At 38.0% G+C, this 24,830-nt stretch overlaps 1 protein-coding gene across 1 annotated transcript in view; it reads left to right on the top strand.

Annotated features, from left to right (window-relative positions):
- Window positions 1-1,787: 1,787 nt before the first annotated feature.
- The window catches only part of LOC122734101 (transcriptional regulator ATRX-like), a 97,744-nt gene continuing 74,701 nt past the window's right edge, over window positions 1,788-24,830 (top strand). Inside the window, exons 1-7 of the mRNA XM_043974792.1 lie at window positions 1,788-1,965; window positions 3,396-3,486; window positions 9,745-9,858; window positions 12,374-12,483; window positions 14,301-14,368; window positions 20,474-22,239; window positions 23,642-23,797. Of these exons, the coding sequence (XP_043830727.1) occupies window positions 1,813-1,965; window positions 3,396-3,486; window positions 9,745-9,858; window positions 12,374-12,483; window positions 14,301-14,368; window positions 20,474-22,239; window positions 23,642-23,797 (2,458 nt within the window). The 5' untranslated portion in view covers window positions 1,788-1,812. The remainder of the gene's footprint in view (window positions 1,966-3,395; window positions 3,487-9,744; window positions 9,859-12,373; window positions 12,484-14,300; window positions 14,369-20,473; window positions 22,240-23,641; window positions 23,798-24,830) is intronic.

Raw genomic sequence — 24,830 nt, 5'->3', positions numbered from 1 at the left:
ACAGGGGAGGTCCTGTCCTTCTCATTATAATAATCTCCACCTTAGGGGCAGCTAGGTGGGCAGTGGATAGAGTACCAGCCCTGGATTCAGGAGGACCTGAGTTCAAATCCGGCCTCAGACACATAACACTTACTAGCTGTGTGACCCTGAGCAAGTCACTTAACCCCAATTGCCTCACCCCGCCCCAAATAATAATAATCTCCACCATAGGGAGGTACAGGGGAGGGTTTATCCTAACTTGGAGTTCCTGGGGGTCCTAAACCAACCCCCGAGGCGGGGACCTTTTTCTGTGGAGGTGTGTTTTGGGGGGTCTACACATCATAAGGTGAATCTGGGGACAAATTTGGCTTTTTCTGCACATGTCTCTTTCTGGTTCACATGCTTAGTTTCAAAACATCTTAATTTATAATTTATTTCTAGTCCAAATTTCTATAGCCTTTCAGTGTATCATTGTTATATGACCTGTCTCTTTATGTTCCCGTTATGGGTACTGATTACTATGGGTTCAAGAACCTAGCATTCTGACTTGTAAGTTATCCATTAACTGGGGTTTGAATCCCTCTTAGAGCTCCTATCTGAATTAGAGCTGGGGCCTTAGGTTTTTCTGTTAACCCCTTTTTGCCTCCTACATCAGGTGGACCCCCAAATATTTTCTATTGTGTACAGTTATTTAAATATCTTTTGCTGCTGGCCTTTGGTCATATATGGAAATGCTGATGATTTATGTGAGTTTATTTTATATCTTATTACTTTGCTGAAGTTGTTAATTGTTTCAAATTCTTTAGGATCCTTTAAGTATATCATTTGCAAAGAGTAAAGGTTTTCTTTCCTCCTTGCCTATTCTAATTCCTTCAGTTCCTTTTTCTTCTCTTATTGCTAAAGCTAACATTTCTAGTATAATATTGAACAATATTGGTGATAATGGACATCTTTGTTTCTCCTCTGATTTTATTGGGACTGATTTTAGCTTATCCCCATTACATGTAATGCTTGCTGATGGTTTAAGACAGATATTGTTTAACATTTTAAGGAAAGCTCCATTTATTCCTATGCTCTCTGGTTTGGTTTGGTTTTATTTTTTCTTTTTGCGAGGCAATGAGGGTTAAGTGATTTGCTTTGAACTCAGGTCTTCCTGAATCCAGGGCAGGTGCTCTATCTACTGCGCCACCTAGCTGTGTTTAATAGGAACGAGAGCTGTATTTTGTCAAATGAGATAATCATTTGATTTGGGTTAGTTTTCTTATTGATGTGGTTGATTATCTTGATAGTTTTCCTCATGTTGAACCAGCCCTGCATTCCTGGTATCAATCCCACCTGGTCATAGTGGATGATCCTGGTGATAAATTGCTGTAATCTCTTTGCTAGTGCTTTATTTAAAATTTTTGCATCAATGTTTATTAAGGAAATTGTTCTCTAATTTTCTTTCTCGTTTTGGCTTTTACGAGTTTAAGGATCAGGAATTGGTTCTTGTTAAAAATATAGAGGCTGTCCAACAGAAAAGATTACGTATGCAGTATACAGAGGCAAACATAAAATAACATGGCGTGGTTTTTTTCATCCCCAAACGGGGGGGAGGGCACACACTATTGGATAAGAAACAAATGGGGTCCGTCAGCCCCACCTCTGGGTGAGAGATGCACTGTGGCCTCTTTGGGCGGGGAAATGGGGGTAGAGGGAAAGAGCCTGGGTGGGGAGGTAGGGGTAAGGAGGGGGTGGGGAGGTAGTGGGGAGGGAAGAAGAGGGCGGGGCCCGGCGGGGCGGGGTCAGTCTTCCCTGCCTGTGGAGGAAGCAGTTCCAGTTCCTGGCTCACCCATGTCGGGTGCAGGTAGCTCGAGGTCCCCCGGGTCGGCTGCCACTCCCGATTCTGCCACCCTCTTCCAGTACTCCCCACTCCTCTTTTCCACCCCCGCTTTCAATGAAGAGAACCCCGAGGACCCTGCGAGTGCCAGCGTCAGCGAATGTGAGGTAAGTGCCCCTCCCCCATTTTACTCTTCTTCTCCCCCCCCCCCCATGGCTTCTCTTGGTGCCCGGGATCCGTGTGTGGAGGCGAGTCGGGTCGTGCTAGTACTTAGACCTTTGTTTATGTGTGTGCCTGTGGGGGGGAGGGTCGTGTATGCGTGTGCGTGCGTGCGTGTGTGTGCGTGCGTGTGTGTGTGGCCCTGTGGACTGACCCTGGAGGGCCTGCTCCTCTAAGGGGCTGGTTGGCCTCCCCCAGGGCGTGAGAGGGAGGGAGGAGGGTGCGCGTGGGGGAGGAGGGCACCAGGGAGGGCAGGAGGAGGGGAGGAGGGTGTGACAGGAGTGGGGGAAGGAGGAGGGCGAGTGGAAGGAGGAGGGTGCGCGTGGGGGAGGATGACAGGGAGGGCATGAGAAGGGGAGGAGGGCGCGACAGGAGGGGGGAGGGAGGAGGGCGAGTGGGAGGAGGAGGGTACACATAGGAAGAGGACGACAGGGAGGGCATAAGGAGGGGAGGAGGGCGCGACTGGAGGGAGGAGGGATGAGGGTGAGTGGGAGAAGAAGGGTGCTTGTGGGGGAGGAGGGTACTAGGGGGAGGAGGGCGCCAGGGAGGGCATGAGGAGGGTGTGACAGGAGGGGGGGAGGGAGGAGGCCGAGTAGGAGGAGGAGGGTGCATGTAGGAGGAGGATGACAGGGAGGGCATGAGGAGGGGAGGAAGATGAGTAGTAGGAGGAGGGTGCGAGTGAGGGAGGAGGGTACTAGGGGGAGGATGGTGTGCGTGGGAGAGGAGGACGCCAGGGAGGGTATGAGGAGGGGAGGAGGGCGTGACAGGAGGGGGGAGGGAGGAGGAGGGCGCCAGGGAGGAGGAGGGCTCGAGGAGAGGAAGGCTCCTGAGGGAGGAGGGTGTGAGGAGGGGAGGAGCACTCGAGGGGAGTCGGGTTCAAGGGGACGGGGGGGGGGGGTCCTGTGACATCAGACTCAGAAGAGTGGGGAGGCCCCCACCACTGGTTCCCTCTGCCCCCTTAGCCCAGTCAGTAAGGGCCGCAGTGTGTCTGCCACCCAGAGGTGGGGCTGACTTACCCCATTTGTTTTTTATTGAATACCACACTCCCCCCCCCCCCTTTGTTTTGGGATTTGCCATGTTACTTTATGTTCGATTTTGGATACTGCATATGTAATCTTTTCTGCTGGTCAGCCTCTATCTTTCTAACAAGAACCAATTGTTTTCCTCATATCAGATTTGTAGTATAGTTTAGTAAACACTAACCCAAACTCCGTTCTTTCCTCCTCCCCTCATGATTTTTGAGATTCTTGAACTCTTTTGAAAAAAATTTTTATCGACGTTTTCTGTTTCTTACATCACTGTGGTATCCCATGTATCCCTTCTTTTATCCCCTCCATGAGAGCCATCCCATGTGAAAAAGAGGATTTTTTCCTTTTAGGGAGGAACAGAAAATTCATCCCAACTGATGGCTGCATTGGGAAAACCTCCAGCAAGTGGAACATCTAGGGACCTCTCACCTTCAGGAAGAGGTAGGTTGAAGGTGGCCTCTCCCATTTTCATTTGAGTCTTCCTTGAGCTTTAACATTTTGTTCCAGATAACTTAATTTTTTGGTGTGGTGTTCTTTCCATTTAAATTGTTTTAGTTTCCACGTAGGCTGTTTCCTTCACTTTCCATCAGTTCTGAAAGATCTTTTTGTATTAAGAAATACAAAGATGTATTCATCACACCCATCATTTCTTAGAATGCAATCATATTCCATTACATTCAGGTACAACTCTTGGTTTAGCCATTCCTGAGTTTATTTGTTTGGTTGTTTTTTTTAAAAATTAACTTATTGGGGGCAGCTACGTAGCACAGTGGATAGAGCACTGGCCCTGGAGTCAGGAGGACCTGAGTTCAAATTTGACCTCAGACACTTAACACTTACTAGCTGTGTGACCCTAGGCAAGTCACTTAACCCCAATTGCCTCACCAAAAAAAAAATAAATTAACTTATTTTATTCTGAACTTAATAAAACAAACATTTCCATAACAAAGTGGGATAGAGGGGGCAGCTAGGTGGCACAGTGGATAAATCACCAGCCCTGGATTCAGGAGGGCCTGAGTTCAAATCCAACCTCAGACACTTGACACTTACTAGCTCTGTGACCCTGGGCAAGTCACTTAACCCTCATTGCCCCACCCAAAACAAACAAACAAACAAAAAACCCCATTGCATTGCCCTGAGATTGCCAATATACTATGCACAAATTGCTATTCCGTTCATACGTACTACCAGTTATACAAATTTCTTTTCCCCCAACTTCAAGATGGCTACCATCACACATAAATCTCTATGTGTGTCTGTATACATTTACACAGTGTACATGTATGTATGCATATGTATGTGTGTATCTATGTGTTCCTTTGTCTGTATTCAAGCAGCTTCTTCCTTTATAGAATCTTTGCAGTTAATTTGGTATTTTAATAATCAGAATAATTTGGTTACTCAAAGTTGTTCTTAAAACAGTATTGCTGTTACTATATGGAATGTTCTCTTGATTCTGCTTATTTCACTCTCCATTATTCTGTGGAGGTCTCTCCATGCTTTTCTAAAATCATTGAAGTCATCTTTTTTTTTTTTTAGCTCATTTCTTATAGCAGGGTAAGTTTCTTTTTCTTTTTCCTTAATCATCTTGGGAAACAATTCTAAGAGTGGTATTGCTCAGTCAAAGGGTATAGGTAATTTAATAACTCTTTGGGCATAATTCCATATCTCTCTCAAATGGTTGAATCAGCTTAGAGATCCACCAACAGTGAATTAAGGTCCCAGTTTTTCTGCATCCCCTCCAATAATTGTCACTTCCCCTTTCTATCATTTTCACCAATATGATAGGTGTAAAATGATGTCTCAAGGTTCTTTTAATTTGCATTTCTCTAATCAGTAATGATTGAGAGCATTTTTTCATTCGGCTATACATTATTTTGATTTCTTCATTGGAAAACTGCCTGTTCATATCCTTTCACCATTTATCAATTGGGGAATGACTCATATTCTTAGAGATTTGAGATAGTTTTTTATATATTTGAGATATGAGACCTTTACCTGAGGGCCTGTTTATAAAAAAAATTTCCCCCAATTTTCTGCTTTCCTTCTGCTCATGGTTACATTTGTTTTATTTATACAAAAATGTTTTACTTTAATGTCATCAAAAATACCCATTTCATATCTTACAATGCTATCTCCTTCCCCATCGACTTTGTTTCCAATTCGTAGCTGGTACAAAAAAAGTGCTATTATAAATATTTTGGACAAAATGGGGAGTTTTTCCTCTCAGTGGCTTCTTTGGGGAATAAACCAGTAAAGGAGTTTTTAGTTTCAAGGGTATGGACATTTTTGTCACTTTCTTTGCATAATTCCAAATGCCTTTCCTAAATGGTTGTGCCATCTCACAGCTCCCTCAACAGTGTATTACTGTGCCCATCTTCCCACACTTCCTCCCATTTTGTTGCCATTTTTTGGCAGAGAGTAAGGTGAGACCTCAGGGTTATTTTGATTTGTATTTCCCTTATTATTAATGATTCGGGACATTTTTTTCATGTGGTTATGAACACTTTGCAGTTCTTTTTTTTTGAGAATTGTTTGTTTATACACTATGACCATTTATCAATAGAATGGCCGTTTATATATATATATATGTATATGTATGTATATATACATATACATGTATTTCTATAACTTGTTTACATATCTTGAACATTAAACCCTTATCAGAAGAATTTGATAAAGATTTTTTTTCGCTATTCAACCACTGTAGTTCTTATCCTAGGTGTGTTAATGTTATTTGTGCAGAAGCTTTTCAGTTTTAAGTTATCCAAATCACCAGTTTTATCTTTTATAATCATCTCATTACTTGTTTAATGAAGACTATTTTTGATTTTTCCCAGCAGTTTTTATCAAGTGGAAAACTTTTCTTTAGGTAACTTATGTTTTCTGTTTTATCAAACACTGCGTTATTGAGTTCTATTGTTTCTGAATCTCCCTTCTCCAGTCTGTTCCATTCATCTGTTTCTCTATTTTAAAATATTTTTTCAATTATATGTAAAAAAATTTTTTAACTTGGTTTTGTGTGTGTGTGTGTGTGTGTGTGTGAGTGAGTGAGTGAGAGAGAGAGAGAGAGAGAGAGAGAGAGAGAGAGAGAGAGAGAGAGGGGGGCAATTGGGGTTAAGTGGCTTTCCCAGAGTCACACAGCTAGTAAGTGTGTCAACTGTGTGAGACCAGATTTGAACTCAGGTCCTCTTGACTCTAGGGCTGGTGCTCTTCTACTGCACCACCAAGCTGCCCCCTTAACATGTCTTTTTTGAAATTTCTTGTTCCAAATTCTCTCTCTCCTTCCTACCCCTCTCCCCTCATTGACAAGGCAAGAAATTTGATATAAATTATACATATGTCATGGAAAATATATTTCCATATTAGTCATAGTGTGAAAGAAAACACAGCCAAAAAAACCCCCAAGAAAAATAAAGAATGTTTAAAAAGAGTGCTTCTATCTGCCTTCTCACGCCATCAGTTTTTTCCTCAGGAAATTGATTTTTCATTTTTTTCCCCATTTTTCCTTTTTCATCATGAGTCCTTTGGACTTTTCTTAGATCATAGTGTTGTTAAGAATAGCTAAGTCTTTTACAATTGGTTATTGTACAGTATTTCTGTTACTTTGTACAGTGTTCTTCTGGTTCTGCTCAGTTCACTTTTCTTGACTTCCTAATAGTCTTTCCAGGTTTTTCTGAGAGCATCTTGTTCATCATTTCTTGTAGCACACTAGTATTCCATCATAATCATATACCATACTTTGTACAGCCATTTCTCATTTGATAGGCACCCCCCCATTTCTAATTCTTTGCCATAACAAAAACAGGTACTATAAATATTTCTGTAGAAATAGTATCTTTATTAAAGTTGTTTTCATTGGCATTTCTATATTCAAGTGATTTAGAGCATATCTTCATATGACTATAGATAGCTTGAATTTCTTCTGAAAACTGTCTTTTCATATTCTTTGGTAATTTATCAATTATGGAGTGGCTCCTATTTTTAAAAATCTGGCTTAGTTCCCTATATATTTAAGAAATTGGAACTTTATCAGAAATTTGTTTGAAAATTTTTTCCCAGTTTCCTATTTTCCTTATTATTTTGGCTACATTCTTTATTTTTATTTGTTCAAAACCTTTTTAACACCATGCAATCAAAATTATGCATTTCACTTCCCATGTTCTTTTCCATCTTTTGCTTGGTCAGAAAGTCTTCTCTTATCCACAGATCTAATAAGTACATTTTTCCTTGCTCCCCTGATTTACTTGTGGCATCACCCTTTATGTCTAAATTTTGACCCCTTTGACCTCATCTTGGTATACAGTCTGAAATGTTGGTCTATGCTTGGTTTCTGTCAAACTGTTTTCCATTTTTCCCAACAATTTTTGTCAAATAAAATCATCCCTCCAAAGCTTGTTTCTTTGGGTTTATCACCTGCTAGATTACACACTCCTGTGTGTTGTGCATCAGTTCTATCTCTTAGCAAGTACCAGACTGTTTTCATAATGGCTGCTTTGTATGCTAGTTTGAAATCTGCTAATGCTAGGCTGTCTTCCTTCACATTTTTTCCTTGATTCCCTAGAAATTCTTGACTTTTTGTTCTTCCTTATGAAGTTTCTTATTTTTTTCTAGCTCTATAAAATAATTCATTGGTAATTTGATTAGTATAGCACTGAATGAATCAATTAACTAAGAAAAATATTAATTGCTCATGGGTAGTTTCAGCCTACCTATGAACAATTAATATTTCTCCTGTGAGCAATTAATATTTTTCCCATTGTTTAGATGTGTTTTTATTTATCTGAAAAGTGTTTTGTAATTGTGTTTATGGGTTTGTCTTGGCAGGTAGATTCCCAAGTGTTTTATATTGTTGGCAGTTATTTTAAATGGAATTTTTATTTCTAAGTCTTCCTGCTGGGTTTTGTTGGTAGTATATAGAAATGTCGATGTTGATGTGGGTTTATTGTATATCCTGGGTAGTTAGGTGACACATTGGATAGATTATTGGGGCCTGACTTCAAATCTAGCCTCAGAAAAATCCCCAACCATGTGACTTTAGGCAAGTCACTTAACCTCCAATCTCCTATGTGTATTGTACCCCTGATTAGAACGTGAGATCCTTGAGATTAGGACTTGATATTTTTATCACCAGTGTTTAGAAGTTAGGCCACAGGGGAAGTGATATTCAATACTTCTGGTCTTAGAGAATAAAGCGAAAATTCTAATGGAAGAAGGAAAATTCCAAATCTTTTAACTCTGAGGTCTTCTTCCAGACAGAGTAAGGGTTTGTGAAGAAGAGTGAAAACAAAAGCTAAATCTTCTCCTTCTCTCAAGAATTTTATTTTGGAAAAAAAAATTAAAAAAAAGAATTTTATGTTAATAACTCTGAGGTACCACCTCACACCTATCAGAGTGGCAAATATAACAAAAAAAGGAAAATATTGGATATGGGGAGGGATGTGGGGAAACTAGGACACCAATGCACTGTTGGAGTTGTGAATGGAGCCATCCCTTCTGGAGAGCAATTCGAACTATGCCCAAAGAGCTATAAAGTTGTACATACCCTTTGATCCAGCAATACATACCACTGCTAGGTTTATATCCCAAAGACATCCTCCAAAAGAGAAAAAGACCTATTTGTATAAAAATATTGATAGCAGCTCTTTTGTGGTGGCTAATAATGGGAAATCAAAGGAATGCCCATCAATTGGGGAAAGCTAAACAAACTGTGGTATGATTGTGATGGAGTATTAATGTACAATAAGAAATGACAAGCAGGATGATTTTAGAAAGGCCTGGAAAGACATATGAAAGTGATGTATATTAAAGTGAGCATAAAAAGAGAATGTTGTGTGCACAGACACAGAAGTATTATTTAATGTAGAACTGTGAATGACTTAACTATTCTCAGCAATACAGTGATCCAAATGATGAAGCATACTATCCACCTCCAAATAAAGAACTGATATTGATTGAACACATACTATTTTTCACTCTTTCATTTTTTTTCTTTCATTCAAATTATCTTTTGTTGGGGGGCAGGTGGGGGCAGTGAGGGGTTAAGTGACTTGCCCAGGGTCACACAGCTAGTAAGTGTCAAGGGTCTGAGGCTGGATTTGAACTCAGGTCTTCCTGAATCCAGGGCCCGAGCTTTATCCACCACCTAGCTGCCCCCTCATTCAATTTATCTTATGCAAAATAACTCATATGGAAATGTTTTACATGATTACTTGTATATAATCTATATCTGATTGCTTATTACATCAGAGAGGGAGGGCTAGAATTTGGAACTCAAAAATTTAAATAAAAATTTTTTAAAAAAGGAATTTTAGTTCAAACACCACAGTTTGTTTTAGTTTTGGAAACTTCCAGATTCTAGCTAAGTATAGGACTCAGAGGTTGTGATGAAGTCCCTTAGCACCTTGGAACAAACTTGCCATTTTGTTTCATCTAGTGACTTTCTTTTTCTTTTTTTTGGTGGGGCAATGAGGGTTAAGTGACTTGCCCAGGGTCACACAGCTAGTAAGTGTCAAGTGTCTGAAGCTGGATTTGAACTCAGGTCCTCCTGAATCCAAGGCCAGTGCTTTATCCACTGCGCCACTTAGCTGCCCCTTATCCAGTGACTTTCAAAGATTTAAGTGTTATTCTGACATTCAGAATTGATTCAGACAATGTTGTCACATAGTTTGCAGGATGATTATTGATGTTAAATTGTAGGTAATGAGTTTGTACAGTTGGAAGCAGTCCAGAAGGAAGACAAAGATGATTTTCAAGAGCCTGAAGTCAGCGAGAAAAGTACAATTAAAACTGAAACTCTCAAAAAAGAAGTTGGTAAGTAATTTAGATGAAAATTAATTTCAAAGTACATTTTGTAAAAAATAGTTTATTATAAAGAATATTTAAATGATAGTAAGATAAGAACTAATGTAAAAGTGATTACAATCATGTAAATGGAAAGAACAGCAGAAAAAGAAATTGAACACTTTCCATAACCATTTGAAGGCCAAAAAAGTGTTGGGGAAATGCATATTCTTTCTGTGGTTGAGAGGTGGTGGTGGTGGTGGGTTATAGGCATGGAGTATTCCATACTCTCAGACTTTATTGATATGTTGGGTTGATTGGCTGGTTTGTTTTTTTAATTCTTTGTGCAAAGGGGTGGCCCTCTGAATGTTTTGGGGGGTTGTAGCTAGAAATGAATATGTCATAAAAATAAAATGTACCAGAACAGTTTTTTAAAATTAAAAATTATTTAGGAAACACGAAGTCCTTGTGTTGTACAAAACTAGACAACCTAAAAAGGGTTAGACTTTTAGATATCTACTTTTAAGTATTCTATACTTTGCATTTGTATTATATGTAAGTTTGTTTCAGTGAAAGACTTAAGGTTTTTTTTTTTATCTTTTCATCATTCTCTGGTCAGACAGTATTAAAATCCTGACATTTATCTTAGAATTAATCATATCCCGTGGCTGAAAAGGGCCTTAGTTCATAGAATCCAACCCATATCTGAAGTATGAATTCCCTTAATCTACATCCTTGAAAGGGCTCTTCCTACCTCAGTTTAAACATTTTTGTAAATGGAGGAAAACATTTTATCCAGTGAATTTATTTTACTTTGACAGCACAGATGAGAAGGAAAATAATTTTTATTGAGTTGATAATTATTGCTCTGTGTCTTCTCGTTAGGCCTAATCTTCCCCTTAGTGAGGTGTAGCTTGTGAATATTTCTCCTTAGTTATATCATCCATCATAGAGGACTTCATTATAGAAGTTGGGTTGACATGTATCTTTGTAGTTACACATATGTATGCTACTCCTTTATTTTTGAACTTCTCTTAATATAGCCAGAATTCACATTTAGCCTTTTCATTGTAATTGACTGTCTCACAATAATGAGGTCTTCTGATAGATTTTAGAAATTGAGCCATTTTTGACACTTGCTCTGGGTTCAGGTGAGTAGTTAAAGATGAAAACCTAAGTTATTTGCCTTCTTTTCTCGTAGGTCATTTTACTTCATTTGGATTTTGTTGTAACATTATCTTAGATTAATGTGTCAGTAATTGTGCTGTGTACTGTGGAGTTTGCTTTTCCTGGCTTCAGTAATCAACAACATTTATCTACCATGCAGGCCCTGAGGAGGGAGAGATAATGAAATCAAACCTCTTTGAAAAGAGGTTCCATTCTCTTCTCTTGCTCTGCCTTTGCATTAGCTCCTATTCTTCCTTATGTGTAATTCCCCTTTCTTTGTGTGTGGGGGGAAGTTGGTTTTCTTTTTTAAAAAAATTTTAATAAATATTTTTCTTTAAATTTATTTTTGAGTTCTAAATTCTATCCCTTCTTCCCTCCCTTCCTTTCCTGAGGCAGCAAACAATGAGATATAAGTTATACGTGTGCAATTATGTAAAATATTATAATATTAGACATTTTATATAAAAAGACTTGAACAAAAGAAAAAAATGAAAGAAAGTAAATGAAAAATAGCTCGCTTCAGTCTGTGTTCAGTCAGTATCACACAGCTAGTAAGTGTCTCAGGCTGGATTGGAACTCAGGAAGAAGAGTCTTCCCGACTCCATGCCTGGGATAGTCCCACTCGTTCATTCGTTCATTCATTCTCTCTCTCTCTCTCTCTTTCTCCATTTATATACGTATATGTGTATGTATGTGTGTATATCATATTTTCTTTATAAGTATATATTAAAATAAAATATACATATATAGTATATACTTCTATATACTTAATATTCTCTCCATATTCTATAGAAAATATACTTATATATGTACATGTTTTCCTCTCAGTTGAAACAATTGAATATAATCTATTTATGGAAATAGTCTACTTAATTTTTGTCTTTTTGCCCTAGTATCTGAAATACATATAAAAGATGTATTTGAAAGACTGTCCCAGGGGAAAAAAGGGACACCCACAGAATTGCTTTGTTTTCCTACTGTGATGAATTAATGATTAATCTTGTTTTGATTGCCATTATGGTAGAGTTCCCACCCAAATTGGATGGAAGTTGTTAGAAAAGGTTTGAGGATAGGAACAACTTTGAGTTCCCCTATGACTTTAAACAGAAGTTGGATGGCATTTCAGCCATGAACTGGGAAAGATGTATAGCGTGATTGCTTCGAATTCTCAACCTTCTTAGTCTGCGTGTTTGTGAAAGTTGTCGCATGCAACAGTAGAAGAATGTGAATATATATATCTTTGTAATTAGGATTCCTACTGAAAGCAAATAGCACATTGCTAACAAGATTATGAGATATCAAAATACGGTTTCCAGTGTTTTATCTCATTTTAAATTTCATTTGTTAACAGATTACGGTAATGATTGATTTGTTTTAGGAAAAAAGCTCCATAGGATTCTAGACTGCACTGCTTGTGGACAACAGGTGAACTGCTTTCAGAAGGATTCAGTATATAGACATCCTGCACTGAATGTCCTTATTTGTAAGGTATGTAGTTACAAAGTGGATGGTCATTTTATTATCTGTAAACTATTTCTTATTTTGCTGTTTTCTCATCAAATGTATTCTGGAATAATTGAGCAAAGGACAGATTTCTTGTTACGTTTTGAAATAACCTTTTATTTATATGAATTCTACAATGATAAATTTCAAAAGTGAAGGTGCTCTCTATTTTTAGAAGTGGGGTGAAATCAGTGTACAACTTGCCTAAAAGTCAGACTTGCTTAATCAATTGGTTAATATGGATGAACTTCACTTTTTAACTTATTTATATGCATGAGAACAAGCAAATGAACTATTTATGCCTGACCTGCGGTAGAGCTTTCTGAGCTGATATTGGTGTCCAGTTGGACACACCGTACCTTGACCCTGACATAGTAATGGTATTTTGGTCCTCTTTGTTTATGAAGGAAAACAACCAACCAACATGTGAACAGACACAAGGAGCTGTTTTTTAAAGAAGTTGTTCATTTAACTGATGTGTTTCACTTATTTTCCTGAAGTGCTCTGAATAAAAATACCCATTTTGGACGTCTTGTCAAAACTTGTTTTCAGATAGTTAATTCATTCACCTATTTATGGCATTTTCTTTCTTTCTTTTTTTTTTTTTAGTGAGGCAGTTGGGATTAAGTGACTTGCCTAAGGTCACACAGCTTGTAAGTGTTAAGTGTCTGAGGCCAGATTTGAACTCAGGTCCTCCCGACTCCAGGGCCAGTGCTCTATCCACTGCGCCACCTAGCTGCCCCTGCATTTTCTTTCTCTTGAAATTTAAAGAACATTTTTTTTGCTACTTTTTATTTTTGTGTCATAATTTCTTCTGGCTATAATATTCTTTTGGGTTTTTTTTTTTTTGGTGAGGCAGTGGGGGTTAAGTGACTTTCCCAGGGTCACACAGCTAGTAAATGTCAAGTGTCTGAGGACAGATTTGAACCCAGGTTCTTCTGACTCCAGGGCCGTGCTTTATCCACCGCGCCATCTAGCTGCCCCCTATAATATTCTTTTAACCCACAGAATTTAAGTTGCCTTGTAACAAGGAAAAATGTTTAATTAGCCCCTCCCACAAAACAAACAAAAAATACTGTCTCTGTAAGACAATATATATAGTATTCTGCCCTCAATTGTCCCTATTTCTGTTGAGAGGAAGACATTTCAAATTATCTATTTTCTGCGGTCATTATTTGTTATAATAATAAGGCATTTTAATAATAGCATTTTATTTAGGTTTGCAAAGTGCTTTGCATATGTAATATCATTTGATATACAACTCTGTGAGATATTATTATTATTATTATATCTATTAACTGATTAAGAAATTAACTGAGGATGGATGTTACTTGGGGAAGGATTTCTTCTGAGGTCTTCCAACAGTCTTATCAACCATGCTATTACTAAGGGTTGAATTTAATTTTAATTGTTCTTTTGGATTGTATTATAATAATGTTTTGTATTATTCTTTAGGTACTATTTAGTTTCCTTTTATTAATTTATACAAATTTTTCCTTTGAGAAATCTTTGAATTAGTTTATCAGTTAACAAAATGAATTATTCTTTCCTGCTGGTGCTTACTTACTACCAACTAATTTTGTTCAGCCATTCCCTAACGATGGGTCACTATTTTGGTACCAGATTTTTACTTCTACAAAATATTCCATTCATTTACTATGTATGAGTAAAGTCATCACCCCAGTTTTATGTTTAAAAATATTGTATGCTTAATGGTTTGAATCATCTTAAAATCTGTGTTTTGTAAATGTTAACACTAACAGATTTTTAAAATGTAGAACTTAATGTTAATTCTTTTTTAGAACTGCTATGAATATTATATCAGTGGTGACATAAGCCGTGATTCTAGAGGAATTGATGAGCAGTGCAGGTAGGAATATAATACCCAGAAAAATATAAAGCTTTCTGCTTTTGGGGGTGGGGTCTCTTAAAATTTTATTGATAGTATCAATGACTCTTATTCATGTCATCAAAAGTCAGATTATAGCATATATTAAGAATGAAGGGCATACAAGTATTTAGATTTCTAACTATAGATGTTTTCTAGCTGAAGAAAAGTGGCAGTTAACTTTGATATGGTTTATACCTGTTCACTCATTTTTCAGTCACGTCTGAAGCTTTCTTTCTTTCTTCCTTTCTTCCTTTCTTCCTTTCTTTCTTTCTTTCTTTCTTTCTTTCTTTCTTTCTTTCTTTCTTTCTTTCTTTCTTTCTTTCTTTCTTTCTTTCTTTCTTTCTTTCTTTCTTTCTTTGTGAGGCAATTGGGGTTAAGTGACTTGCCCAGGGTCACATAGCTAGTAAGTGTCAAGTGTCTGAGGACAGATTTGAACTCAGGTCCTTCTGACTCCAGGGCCCATGCTCTATCCACTGCTCCACCTAGCTGCTCCTTTGGGGCTTTTCTTGGCAAAGTTACTGGAGCATGATTAACGGTTTTTAAATTCAAAAAGTATTTTTTTTGTTGTTTTTTAAATTATAAAAGTATTTAGTTTTCAACATTTGTTTTCATAAAATTTTTAGTTTCAAATTTTTCTCCCTCTCTCCCCTTTTGCCATTGCCTTTCTCCCCCTCTTCAGGAGGAGTTACTGCATGTTTCCCCTCCCATGCAATAGCCCTTCCTGTTTTCTCCTCCTCCTTTTGTTATATTGTCATGAAAAAGCAAACTTCTATAAGGACCATGAGTGCATTAGGTTCCACATGCATGTTCATTTCTTTTCTAATGCACTTGGTTTTCTTATAAGCCTCATGATGTTGTGATTGCCTATTGACAACCTGAAGGAAGTGCTTTGACCAGTCTAATCACCTTAACAGATTTCTAGCCACTGGCACTCTTCCTCGCCCCATTCCTTAATAGTTACTATATTCTTATCCCTTAAGAGTATCTTAAGAGTATCCCAGTGGTTCTGAGCCCTTGGCTGGCATTGTAGAAAATCTATTCCCAGTATGCCATCGACTGTCCGTTCACTCCCAGAACCTTCAACACTGCCTTCCCTTCTTCCAAATTTTCCTCTCTAAATTTATGCACCCTTTCTACTGTGGGGAAAGGAAAAGGAAAGGGGAAAATGTATTAAGCATCTAGTATAACACTGTACTAAGTCCTTTTTATACATGTCATTTGACCTTCACAACAACCCTGTGAGGTAGGTACCATTTTATAGTTGAGGAAACTGAGCCAGGTTAGGTGCTTGCTCAGGGTTGCATAGCTAGTAAGTGTCTTGAGTCTAGATTTGAACTCAGGATTTCCTGGTCCATATACTGTGCTCTCGAATGCCTGCTCCATAATTGAGAATTTTGCTCTTTTTCATTTGTTTGTTTTTTGGTGGGGCAATGAGGGTTAAGTGACTTGCCCATGGTCACACAGCTAGTAAGTGTCAAGTGTCCGAGGCTGGATTTGAACTCAGGTCCTCCTGAATCCAGGACCAGTGCTTTATCCACTGTGCCACCCAGGTGCCCCCAAAAGAAGTTAAGTGACTTGATCACACAACTAGTGAGTGTCTGAAGTTGGATTTGAAGTTAGGCTTTTCCAACTCTAGGGACAGCTCTCTTTCTACTGTGCCACTTAGCTGCCTTGAGCTGAGTCTTTTTTTGTGTGTGTGTTTTTTTGTTTTGTTTTGTTTTTTGTTTTTTGGTGGGGCAATGAGGGTTAAGTGACTTGCCCAGGGTCACACAGCTAGTAAGTGTCAAGTGTCTGAGGCCAGATTTGAACTCGGGTCCTCCTGAATCCAGGCTGGTGCTTTTTTTTTTTAAGCAACAAACATTTATTTTATTTTCCATTTACATGTAAGGGAACATTCAACATTCAACATTCATTTTCCTAAGATTTAGAGTTCCAAATTTTTCTCCCTCCCTCCCTCCCTTTCCTCCCTCCTTCACAAGATCACAACCAGGTGATATATGTATAATCCACAAGTGTTCTTTTTATCAGTTCTTTCTATAGGGGTGCATAGTAAGCTTCCTCATTAGTTCCTTGGGATTATCTTGGATCATTGCACTGCTGAGAGTAGTTAAGTCATTCACAATTGCTCATTGAACAATACTGCTGTCACTACACACAATGTCCTCCCAGCTCTCCTCACTTCATTGATGTTCATTAGTCTTTCAAGGTTTTTCGGGGATCATCCTGTTTGTCATTTCCTGTAGCACAAGACCATTCCACTACAATCATGTAGCACAGCTTTTTCCATCATTCCTCAATTGATGGACATTCCCTTGATTCTTAATTCTTAGACTCCACCAAGAGTTGCTATAAATATTTTTTGTACAATTTTTCCCCCTTTTCACACCTGGCCTGTTCTCTGCTCCAGAGATAACCTCAAGCCTTTCTGTGCTTTTTCTGTGGTTCTTAGCTTCCATGAGCCTGCTCCTCCACCTGAGTGCGCCTCCCCCACCTGAGCCTCCTGCTGCTCAGGATTTCTTCCTGGTTCCCCACTGGGGTGGGATAGCCAAATTCTTCCCCTGTCCCGCTGGTACCCCTTCAGTTTCTGCTTGCTCCCCGATCCAGCCGATCAGCCCTCTTACCTGACCACACGCTCAGCTCCAGAAGACTCCTGTGCTGTAGCCAATTCAGAGGCTCCAGGGTAAATTCCTCAGGCGGTGTGTCTGGTGTGTCTGTCAGCACATTCGCGGAGTTACACTTTACGTGTGGTCCAGCACGACCCCCTGACATCTATCTGTAGCTGGAGAATAATTTCAGCCCGTATTTTTGTGTGTTTTTCTGCTCCAGGGGTTCTTTTATTGCTGTTTTTGGGGTGATTGTATCAGGAGCTCTGTGTGTTTAATGTCTTTCCTCCACCATCTTGACTCCACCCCCCTATTCTCCATTTCTACTGTTCACCCTGAATAGGATTAAAACTTCCCTCCTAAAAATTGACTCCTCTAAAGTGGGGGGAGAAACCCAACTAAAATTGGGTCCCTGGGTCCCCCTAAGAAATCTATTATTAATTATTTTCTCACAGGTGCTATACCATTTGGTGTTTATATGTTTAGTACTGATTTTACTTCATTGTCTGTGGTAACTTTTAGCAAGATGTAGTTTCCTTGCTTATATCTTTTCATTAGATCTACTTCTGCTTTTGCTTTGTCTGAGATCATGAGTGCTGCCCCTTCTTTTTTTTTTCTCTGCTTCAAATGCTTCTTTTAAACAACATATTGGAGGATTCTGGTTTTTAATTTGTTTTGCTATCTACTTCATTTTATGAGTGAGTTCATCCCAGTCACATTCACAGTTATGATTACTGCATATTTCCCTATATCCTATTTTATCCCTTTTATCCTTCTCTTTCTCCTTCCACCCTGTCTCTCTTCAAAAGTGTGTTGCTTTTAGGGGGCGGCTAGGTGGCGCAGTGGATAAAAGCACCGGCCCTGGAAAAAAAAAAAAAAGTGTGTTGCTTTTGACCACCACCTCCTCCATTCCACCTTGTCTTCTATCAGCCCCCTCTGCCCTTTTCTTATTCCTACTTCCCTATAGGGTAAGATAGATTTCTATACCCAACTGAGTTTGTACGTTATTCTCTCTTTTAGCCAAGGCCAACGAGAGTAAGGTTCGAGCATTGCCTCTCACCCCTTTCCTTCCCATATAATCCTCCATTGTAAAAGCTTTCATGCCTCTTTTATGTGAGCTGATTTACTCCATTCTACCTCTCCCTTCCCCCTTTTCCTAGTGCATCTCTTTCTTTTTTTTTTTTAGTGAGGCAATTGGGGTTAAGTGATTTGCCCAGGGTCACACAGCTAGTAAGTGTCAAGTGTCTGAGGCCGGATTTGAATTCAGGTCCTCCTGAATCCAGGGCCGGTGCTTTATCCACTGCGCCACCTAGCTGCCCCAGCTTCTGCTTGCCCAGTTCTAATTTTTAAGGTATTATTTTCTTCAGTGCGCTTTTGCACTTCCTTTTCCATTTGTATAATTCTACTATTTAAGGCGTTTTTTTCTTCAGTGAATTTTCCAATTTTAAAGAATTTTTCTTATCTGTGGATTTTGTGTGCATGGGTATTTTTTTTTTTACACCAAGCTTTTAACTTTTTTTCATGATTTTCTTGCATCACTTTCATTTCTTTCCCCAATTTTTTCCTCTCTCTCTCTTACTTGACTTTTTTTTGGTGAGGCAATTGGGGTTAAGTGACTTGCCCAGGGTCACACAGCTAGTAAGTGTTAAGTGTCTGAGGCCGCATTTGAACTCAGGTCCTCCTGAATCCAGGGCCAGTGCCTTATCCACTGTGCCACCTAGCTGCCCCTTACTTGACTTTTAAAATCTTTTTTAAAGCTCTTTCAGGTATTCTTTTTGGACATGAGACCATTTCACATTTTTCTTTGCAGCTTTGATGTAGAAGTTTTGACTTTGTTGTCTTCTTCTGAATTTGCATTTTGATCTTCCCTATCATCATAGTAGCTTCTTATGGTCAGATTCTGTTTTTGTTGTTTGCACATTTTTTCAGCCTATTAACTTTTCTTTTCTTTTTTTTTTTTTTTAGTGAGGCAATTGGGGTTAAGTGACTTGCCCAGGGTCACACAGCTAGTTAAGTATTAAGTGTCTGAGACCAGATTTGAACTCAGGTACTCCTGACTCCAGGGCCGGTGCTCTATCCACTGCGCCATCTAGCTGCCCCAGCCTATTAACTTTTAATTTTGTGTTAATGTTGGGCTCTGCTTCCAGGATGAAGGGGGAACACTTACCTATTCTTCGTTTTTCTTTTGTTGTTGTTGTTCTATTTTTTTCAGAGTGATTTGGGGCATCTATAAGTTTTCAGTTCTTCCAAGGTATTATGATCTAAGTAGAGGTGTGGTCATTGCTTTCTTGGCCTGTACTCTTGTCTGTGAGTGACCACAAGCTCTCTTTCCTACCCTGGAACTTTGATCTGGGGCTGTGAACTCCCCTGCCACCAGGAATTCTGGTGTGCTAGTGCTCATTCTCACCTTGGGACTGTTACATGGATTCCTGTATGGTCAGTGCAACAGAGGCCTGTGCCTAGTGCCAGCTAAGGGTTCCCTTTAATTTCCTTCTGTCCACTTGTCTACCCCCCTTACCATCTGTGGCCTGAGAGCTCTGGAAGCAGCTGGTGCTTCTGCTGATTTAGTTACTCCAAGGTCTTATATGGGAGGCCCATGACTCTCTGCCTTGGACTGGAATACTATTTCATCCTTTCCATTTGTTGGTTTTTCCACTATAGATTTTATTTTGAGGCATTATTTAAAGTTATTTGGATGGGACTTTGGAAGAAGTAGGGTGAGTTCGTGCCTTTACTCTGCCATCTTAGCCCCAAGTACGAGTATAATATTTTTTTTTTTTTTAGTGAGGCAGTTGGGGTTAAGTGACTTGCCCAGAGTCACACAGCTAGTAAGTATTAAATGTCTGAGGCCGGATTTGAACTCAGGTACTCCTGACTCCAGGGCCAGTGGTCTATCCACTGCGCCACCTAGCTGCCCGTATGAGTATAATTTTATTTTGTTTGTTTTTGTTTTTTGGTGAGGCAATTGGGGTTAAGTGACTTGCCCAGGGTCACACAGCTAGTAAGTGTCTGAGGCCGGATTTGAACTCAGGTACTCCTGAATCCAGGGCCGGTGCTTATCCACTGCGCCATCTAGCTGCCCCATGAGTATAATTTTAAATGTTCAAGTATATTATCTTTAGTTTTTCTTTAATTAGTAGGTTTTTATTCCTGATTCACTTTTATTTTTTATGTCTTTAAATAGTAGTTTGACTAGGAATGATGCTTTATAATTTTCTTTTAGTTTATTTTTCTTGAGGTATTTTTTGTCTGTTTTCTTTCACAACCTGACTAATATGGAAATGTTTTGCATGACTACACATGTCTAACTTATATTGAATAGCTTATCTTGTTCAGGGGTGGGAAGGAAGAGAATTTGGAGCACAGAGTTTTAAAAATGGACATTAAAAATTGTTTTTACATGTAATTGGGGAAAATTAAAATTCTAAATACATTAAAAAAGAATGATGCTTTAACACTTTTTTTTTTTTTTACATTTCAGATGGTGTGCAAAAGGTGGAAGCTTAATTTGTTGTGACTCTTGCTATAAGGCTTTTTGCAACAAATGCATTTGGCGCAATCTAGGGCAAAAGGAGATATCAAAAATAATGGATGAAAACAACCAGTGGAATTGCTATATTTGCCACCCTGAGCCTTTGTTAGATTTGATTACCGTTTGTGACAGTGTGTTTGAGAAGTTCTCATGCTTGATGCAACAGAATAAAACGATGCTACAGTTTGCAAGTGAAGAGAGTGGTAAGACATATAACTGTTCACAGAAATTCCACTCCTCCATTAAAGGTAGAAGTAATGCTGAAAAGAAACTTCGCTCAGTTGATTCTTACTCAGACTCTATAACATATTCTTTTTCATCATTAAAGATTCCAGATGACTTGATTAAAAAGACAAAAAAACTTGTTGAGAACACTACAAAGATGAATGCTAGTGTTACAGAATTTTTGGAACAAACAATCAGTAATCCAACAGTTGCCTCAGGTATGAAGTTAAGTCAGTTGAAAGCTATTAGATCTGTGATTGTTGGCATAAGTAAGGCTCATAAGGCATTAGAAAAATTAATGGGCAAGGAGATAAGTAACTTGGTTGTTAGAAACAAGGAAGAAAATATTAGAAAAAGAAAAAATGAGAATGTTAAAAAAGATGCTAAACTTAAAAATGTAAATGTAAAATCCAAAGTAAAAAATAAAGTGGCTATGAAGACAAAGTTTTCACATGACAAAACTGATACAGAAATGGTTCGAAGAGCAATAAATCGTGAAACAAGGAAGTGTAATACAAATGAAGAACTACAGTATGAACCTGCCTGTACTTCTAAATCTGTAGATATAGAAGTTGTATCTATTCATTCTTCAGGATCTGAAGATAATTTTGAGAATCTAGAAACTTGTGTCAGTACCAAGGATGCTGAATGTACTGAATCAAATACAGACAATTGCCCTTTAAAAACAGATGAATCTTCAAAAGTTGGCAAAAGAGAATCTGAGTTAGAGACATTAACCAGAATAACAAGGAAATTATGTGTTGCTCTTTCTCCTATTTCCATATCGGATTCCTCATCAAAAGATACTGTAAATCAAGAGAAGACAGAAGAGGAATATCACCAGGAGGCCAGTATCACAGGAAATATTGAAGTCATCAAGGAAAAGATTACCATTACTGATAATGACACTATGTTATTTGGGGAAGAAACTGACCTCCAAAGATCACGACAGATAAAAACAATACCTTTTATTGAACAAATAGAAAAGGAGTTTGTTACATCCAGTTCAGAAGAAGAAAGTGATGAAAAGTGTATAGCAAAATCATCAGGGCAGTGGAAAAAAAAAGATAGCCAAAGTTTTTTGCCTCATGCTGAAGAAAACGTCCAGTTGATTTCCAAAGAATACACTATAATGATTCATAGTTCAGATTCAGATGAAAGATCAGTTATGTGCAAGGAGTCAGCCAAAGTGAATAAGAGTTCTTCAGAGTCTGATACTGATTTCAGCTTCAGCCGTATTAGAAGGAAAGTTATATATAGGCCAAAGAGTCACATGTTTAAACAGGATAAAGCAAAACCAAAAAGAGAAGATTCCACTTCTGATTCAGGTACTGATGCTAAAAAAACCTCTAAGTTTTCCATTGCAAAAAATGCCAAGAAACAGCAGTTTGTAAAGTATTTGTTCTCTTCTTCATCTGACAATGATGAGTCTGCCATAACTGTCAGGGAAAATGCTGATGCAGCAAATACTGGATATTTTCAGTCATCAGGTATGTAAACAACTTTAAATTCTTAGAGACATGTTTAATTCTTTTTTATGATGATAATTTTAAACTATAGTATTAACATAAGGTTAATGTATCTTAGTGTGTTAGTGAAGTAAGAGAATGAGAAATGGAATTGCAAAATCTTAACAAAGAAATCCTAATAGCTAATTTGATACAGATGTTGGTGGTTTCAGATTTCTGTACATGTTGAAGTTTAAGATGATTCCATCATATTTAATTGGTAGTAATCAATTGGAAATCAGTGACTAGCCATCAGAAAGGGGTTTCCATCCATCCACCCAATTTTTCATCTATATTTATGTGTATATACAAATACATATATATGTATGCAAATATGTGTATAGACATAATTTTAGATTTGTAGCATGAATAACATTTCTTTCTAAAATTAAGTTGGAATACAAAAAGTAAATTTCATATAAAATTCTACTGCTAAGTTGCTAAAATTAAATATTGTGTATAGAAGAGCCTTTCAAGAATATAAAATAGTACTTGATTTTTGTCACATTTTTATTTGTCTTAAAGAAAAAAACAACCACCACCACCAAACGAGCATTATCCCCACTTCTTTAAAGCAAAGTATTTATTTTCTCTTTAAGTCATGTTTTAACTTAAAGCTTTCATAAACTAAATTCAGCACATGTAGTTAGATATTTTGTTAAAAAGGATAAAACATATATATATATATATGTTGTTTTTTTTTTTGCGGGGCAATGAGGATTAAGTGACTTACCCAGGGTCACACAGCTAGTAAGTGTCAAGTGGCTGAAGCCAGATTTGAACTCAGGTCCTCCTGAATCCAAGGCTGGTGCTTTATCCACTGCGCCACCTAGCTGTTCCCCTAAGAAGATATTCTTAGAAGAAATCAAAGCCAGTTTTTCCTTAGCCGAAAGGGAAGAATCAGATGATGTTAAAAACAGTACTGAAAGGAAAGATGAAACAAATACAAGAAGTGAGGGTGAGAAGCATCAGAAAGAGATGCACGCATATCTGTTCATTTCTTAGCTTGATTAGCTCAGGGTGCTTCTGACAAATGGAAAATCAATATTTTTTCAAACAGGTGGTGTTTATGAAATTGTTGAAAACCATTATAGCAGCTAAATATGCCTAATGATATAATTTAGTTGTTTGACAACATGAAAAAGATGAAACAGCTTTGTATGTGGCCCTTCAACTCAACAAGCACAGTATTATAAATGTTTTCAATGTATCCAGTTAAAAAAGGATGTATAGCTAGGTGTGAAGTAAAGTTTGAATAGATCTTGAGTATGCAATACTCAAATGAATATGTGATCTGATTCATTTGGGAATTCCTTCCAGGCCAGGGGTGAAGATCACTACCCATTTGTGCCTCCACATAAATTTCATTTTTTTTCTTTTTTAGAGATTTTTGGAAAAAGCCGTTTGGAATTTGATTCAGACTCTGAGGAAACTAAGAAACTTAAATACAGATGCAGGTTGTTTACATACGATAGAGATACAAGTGATGGAGAATCTGTAGAAGAAACAAATGAAAGCAAACACAGTAACAAGAGGAAAGGTAAAAATAAAATTCAATCATTTAAAAATGGTACAAAGGAGGGATGCAAAATCAACCAACAAATGTTTATTAAGTGACTGCTATATATCAGGGACTGTGCAGAAATAAAATTAAAATGAATCAGTCTCTGCAATGAAGAAGCTTATAGTACGTCAGGGAGAGATAGACAGACGTGTGTGTGTGTGTGTGTGTGTGTGTGTGTGTGTGTGTACTGAATAAATATAACAACAATTTGGAGATGAGATGATGGATGGATGGATATTGACACCTAGAGAGATCGCAGTAGATGGTGCACTTGATTAAGAACTGTAGTCAGGATACCATTTACTTCCTAGGATTGTTATGAGGATAAAATGAGATAACAGTTATTAAGTGCTTTGTAAATCTTAAAAGTGTTTTTAAAAAGCTTCCTGTGTTAATCTTCCCCTTTCTTTTATTATTAGTAACTTTGGGATAAGGAGAGTTATTAACACTTGAGGGCATCAAGGAAGGGCCCTTATTAGAGATAAAACTAATCCGGGTGAGAAATAAGGAGGTTTTTGAATAAGAATTAAAGTTGTATTACTGGGGAGGGAGGAATAGATGCCAAAGATGTTGTGGAAGTAGAATTGACAAGACTTGTCATCTGATTGGATGTGTGGATTTAGGGAGCTGTGAATAGCTAGACTTAACTCTGTGAGATTGTGTATGTGGGTCACTGGGAGGAAAGTGGTGGCTTTAACTTCTATCAAGAAAGTTAGGAAGAAGGATTAGTTTCGGGGGAAAAATAGCTTTGTTTTGAATGTGTTGAATAAGAGAAGTCTGTGAAACATCCCATTTGAAATGTTCCCTAGACAGTTGGAAATGAAATATCAGATCTCACTGGAGATCTAGAGCTCTTGTGTATAGAACTGGAAGTCATTTGCACATACATATAGAAATATCTAAGTGTGAGAGACAGATATTTCTCTCTCTCTCTCTCTCTCTATATATATATATATATGTGTGTGCAAATGATTCCAGAGATATATACACACACATACATGTACACAGA

The sequence above is a fragment of the Dromiciops gliroides genome, chromosome X (genome assembly GCF_019393635.1).
Source record: "Dromiciops gliroides isolate mDroGli1 chromosome X, mDroGli1.pri, whole genome shotgun sequence".
Lineage (NCBI taxonomy): Eukaryota > Metazoa > Chordata > Mammalia > Microbiotheria > Microbiotheriidae > Dromiciops > Dromiciops gliroides.
This window is presented reverse-complemented; position numbering and strand designations above follow the sequence as displayed.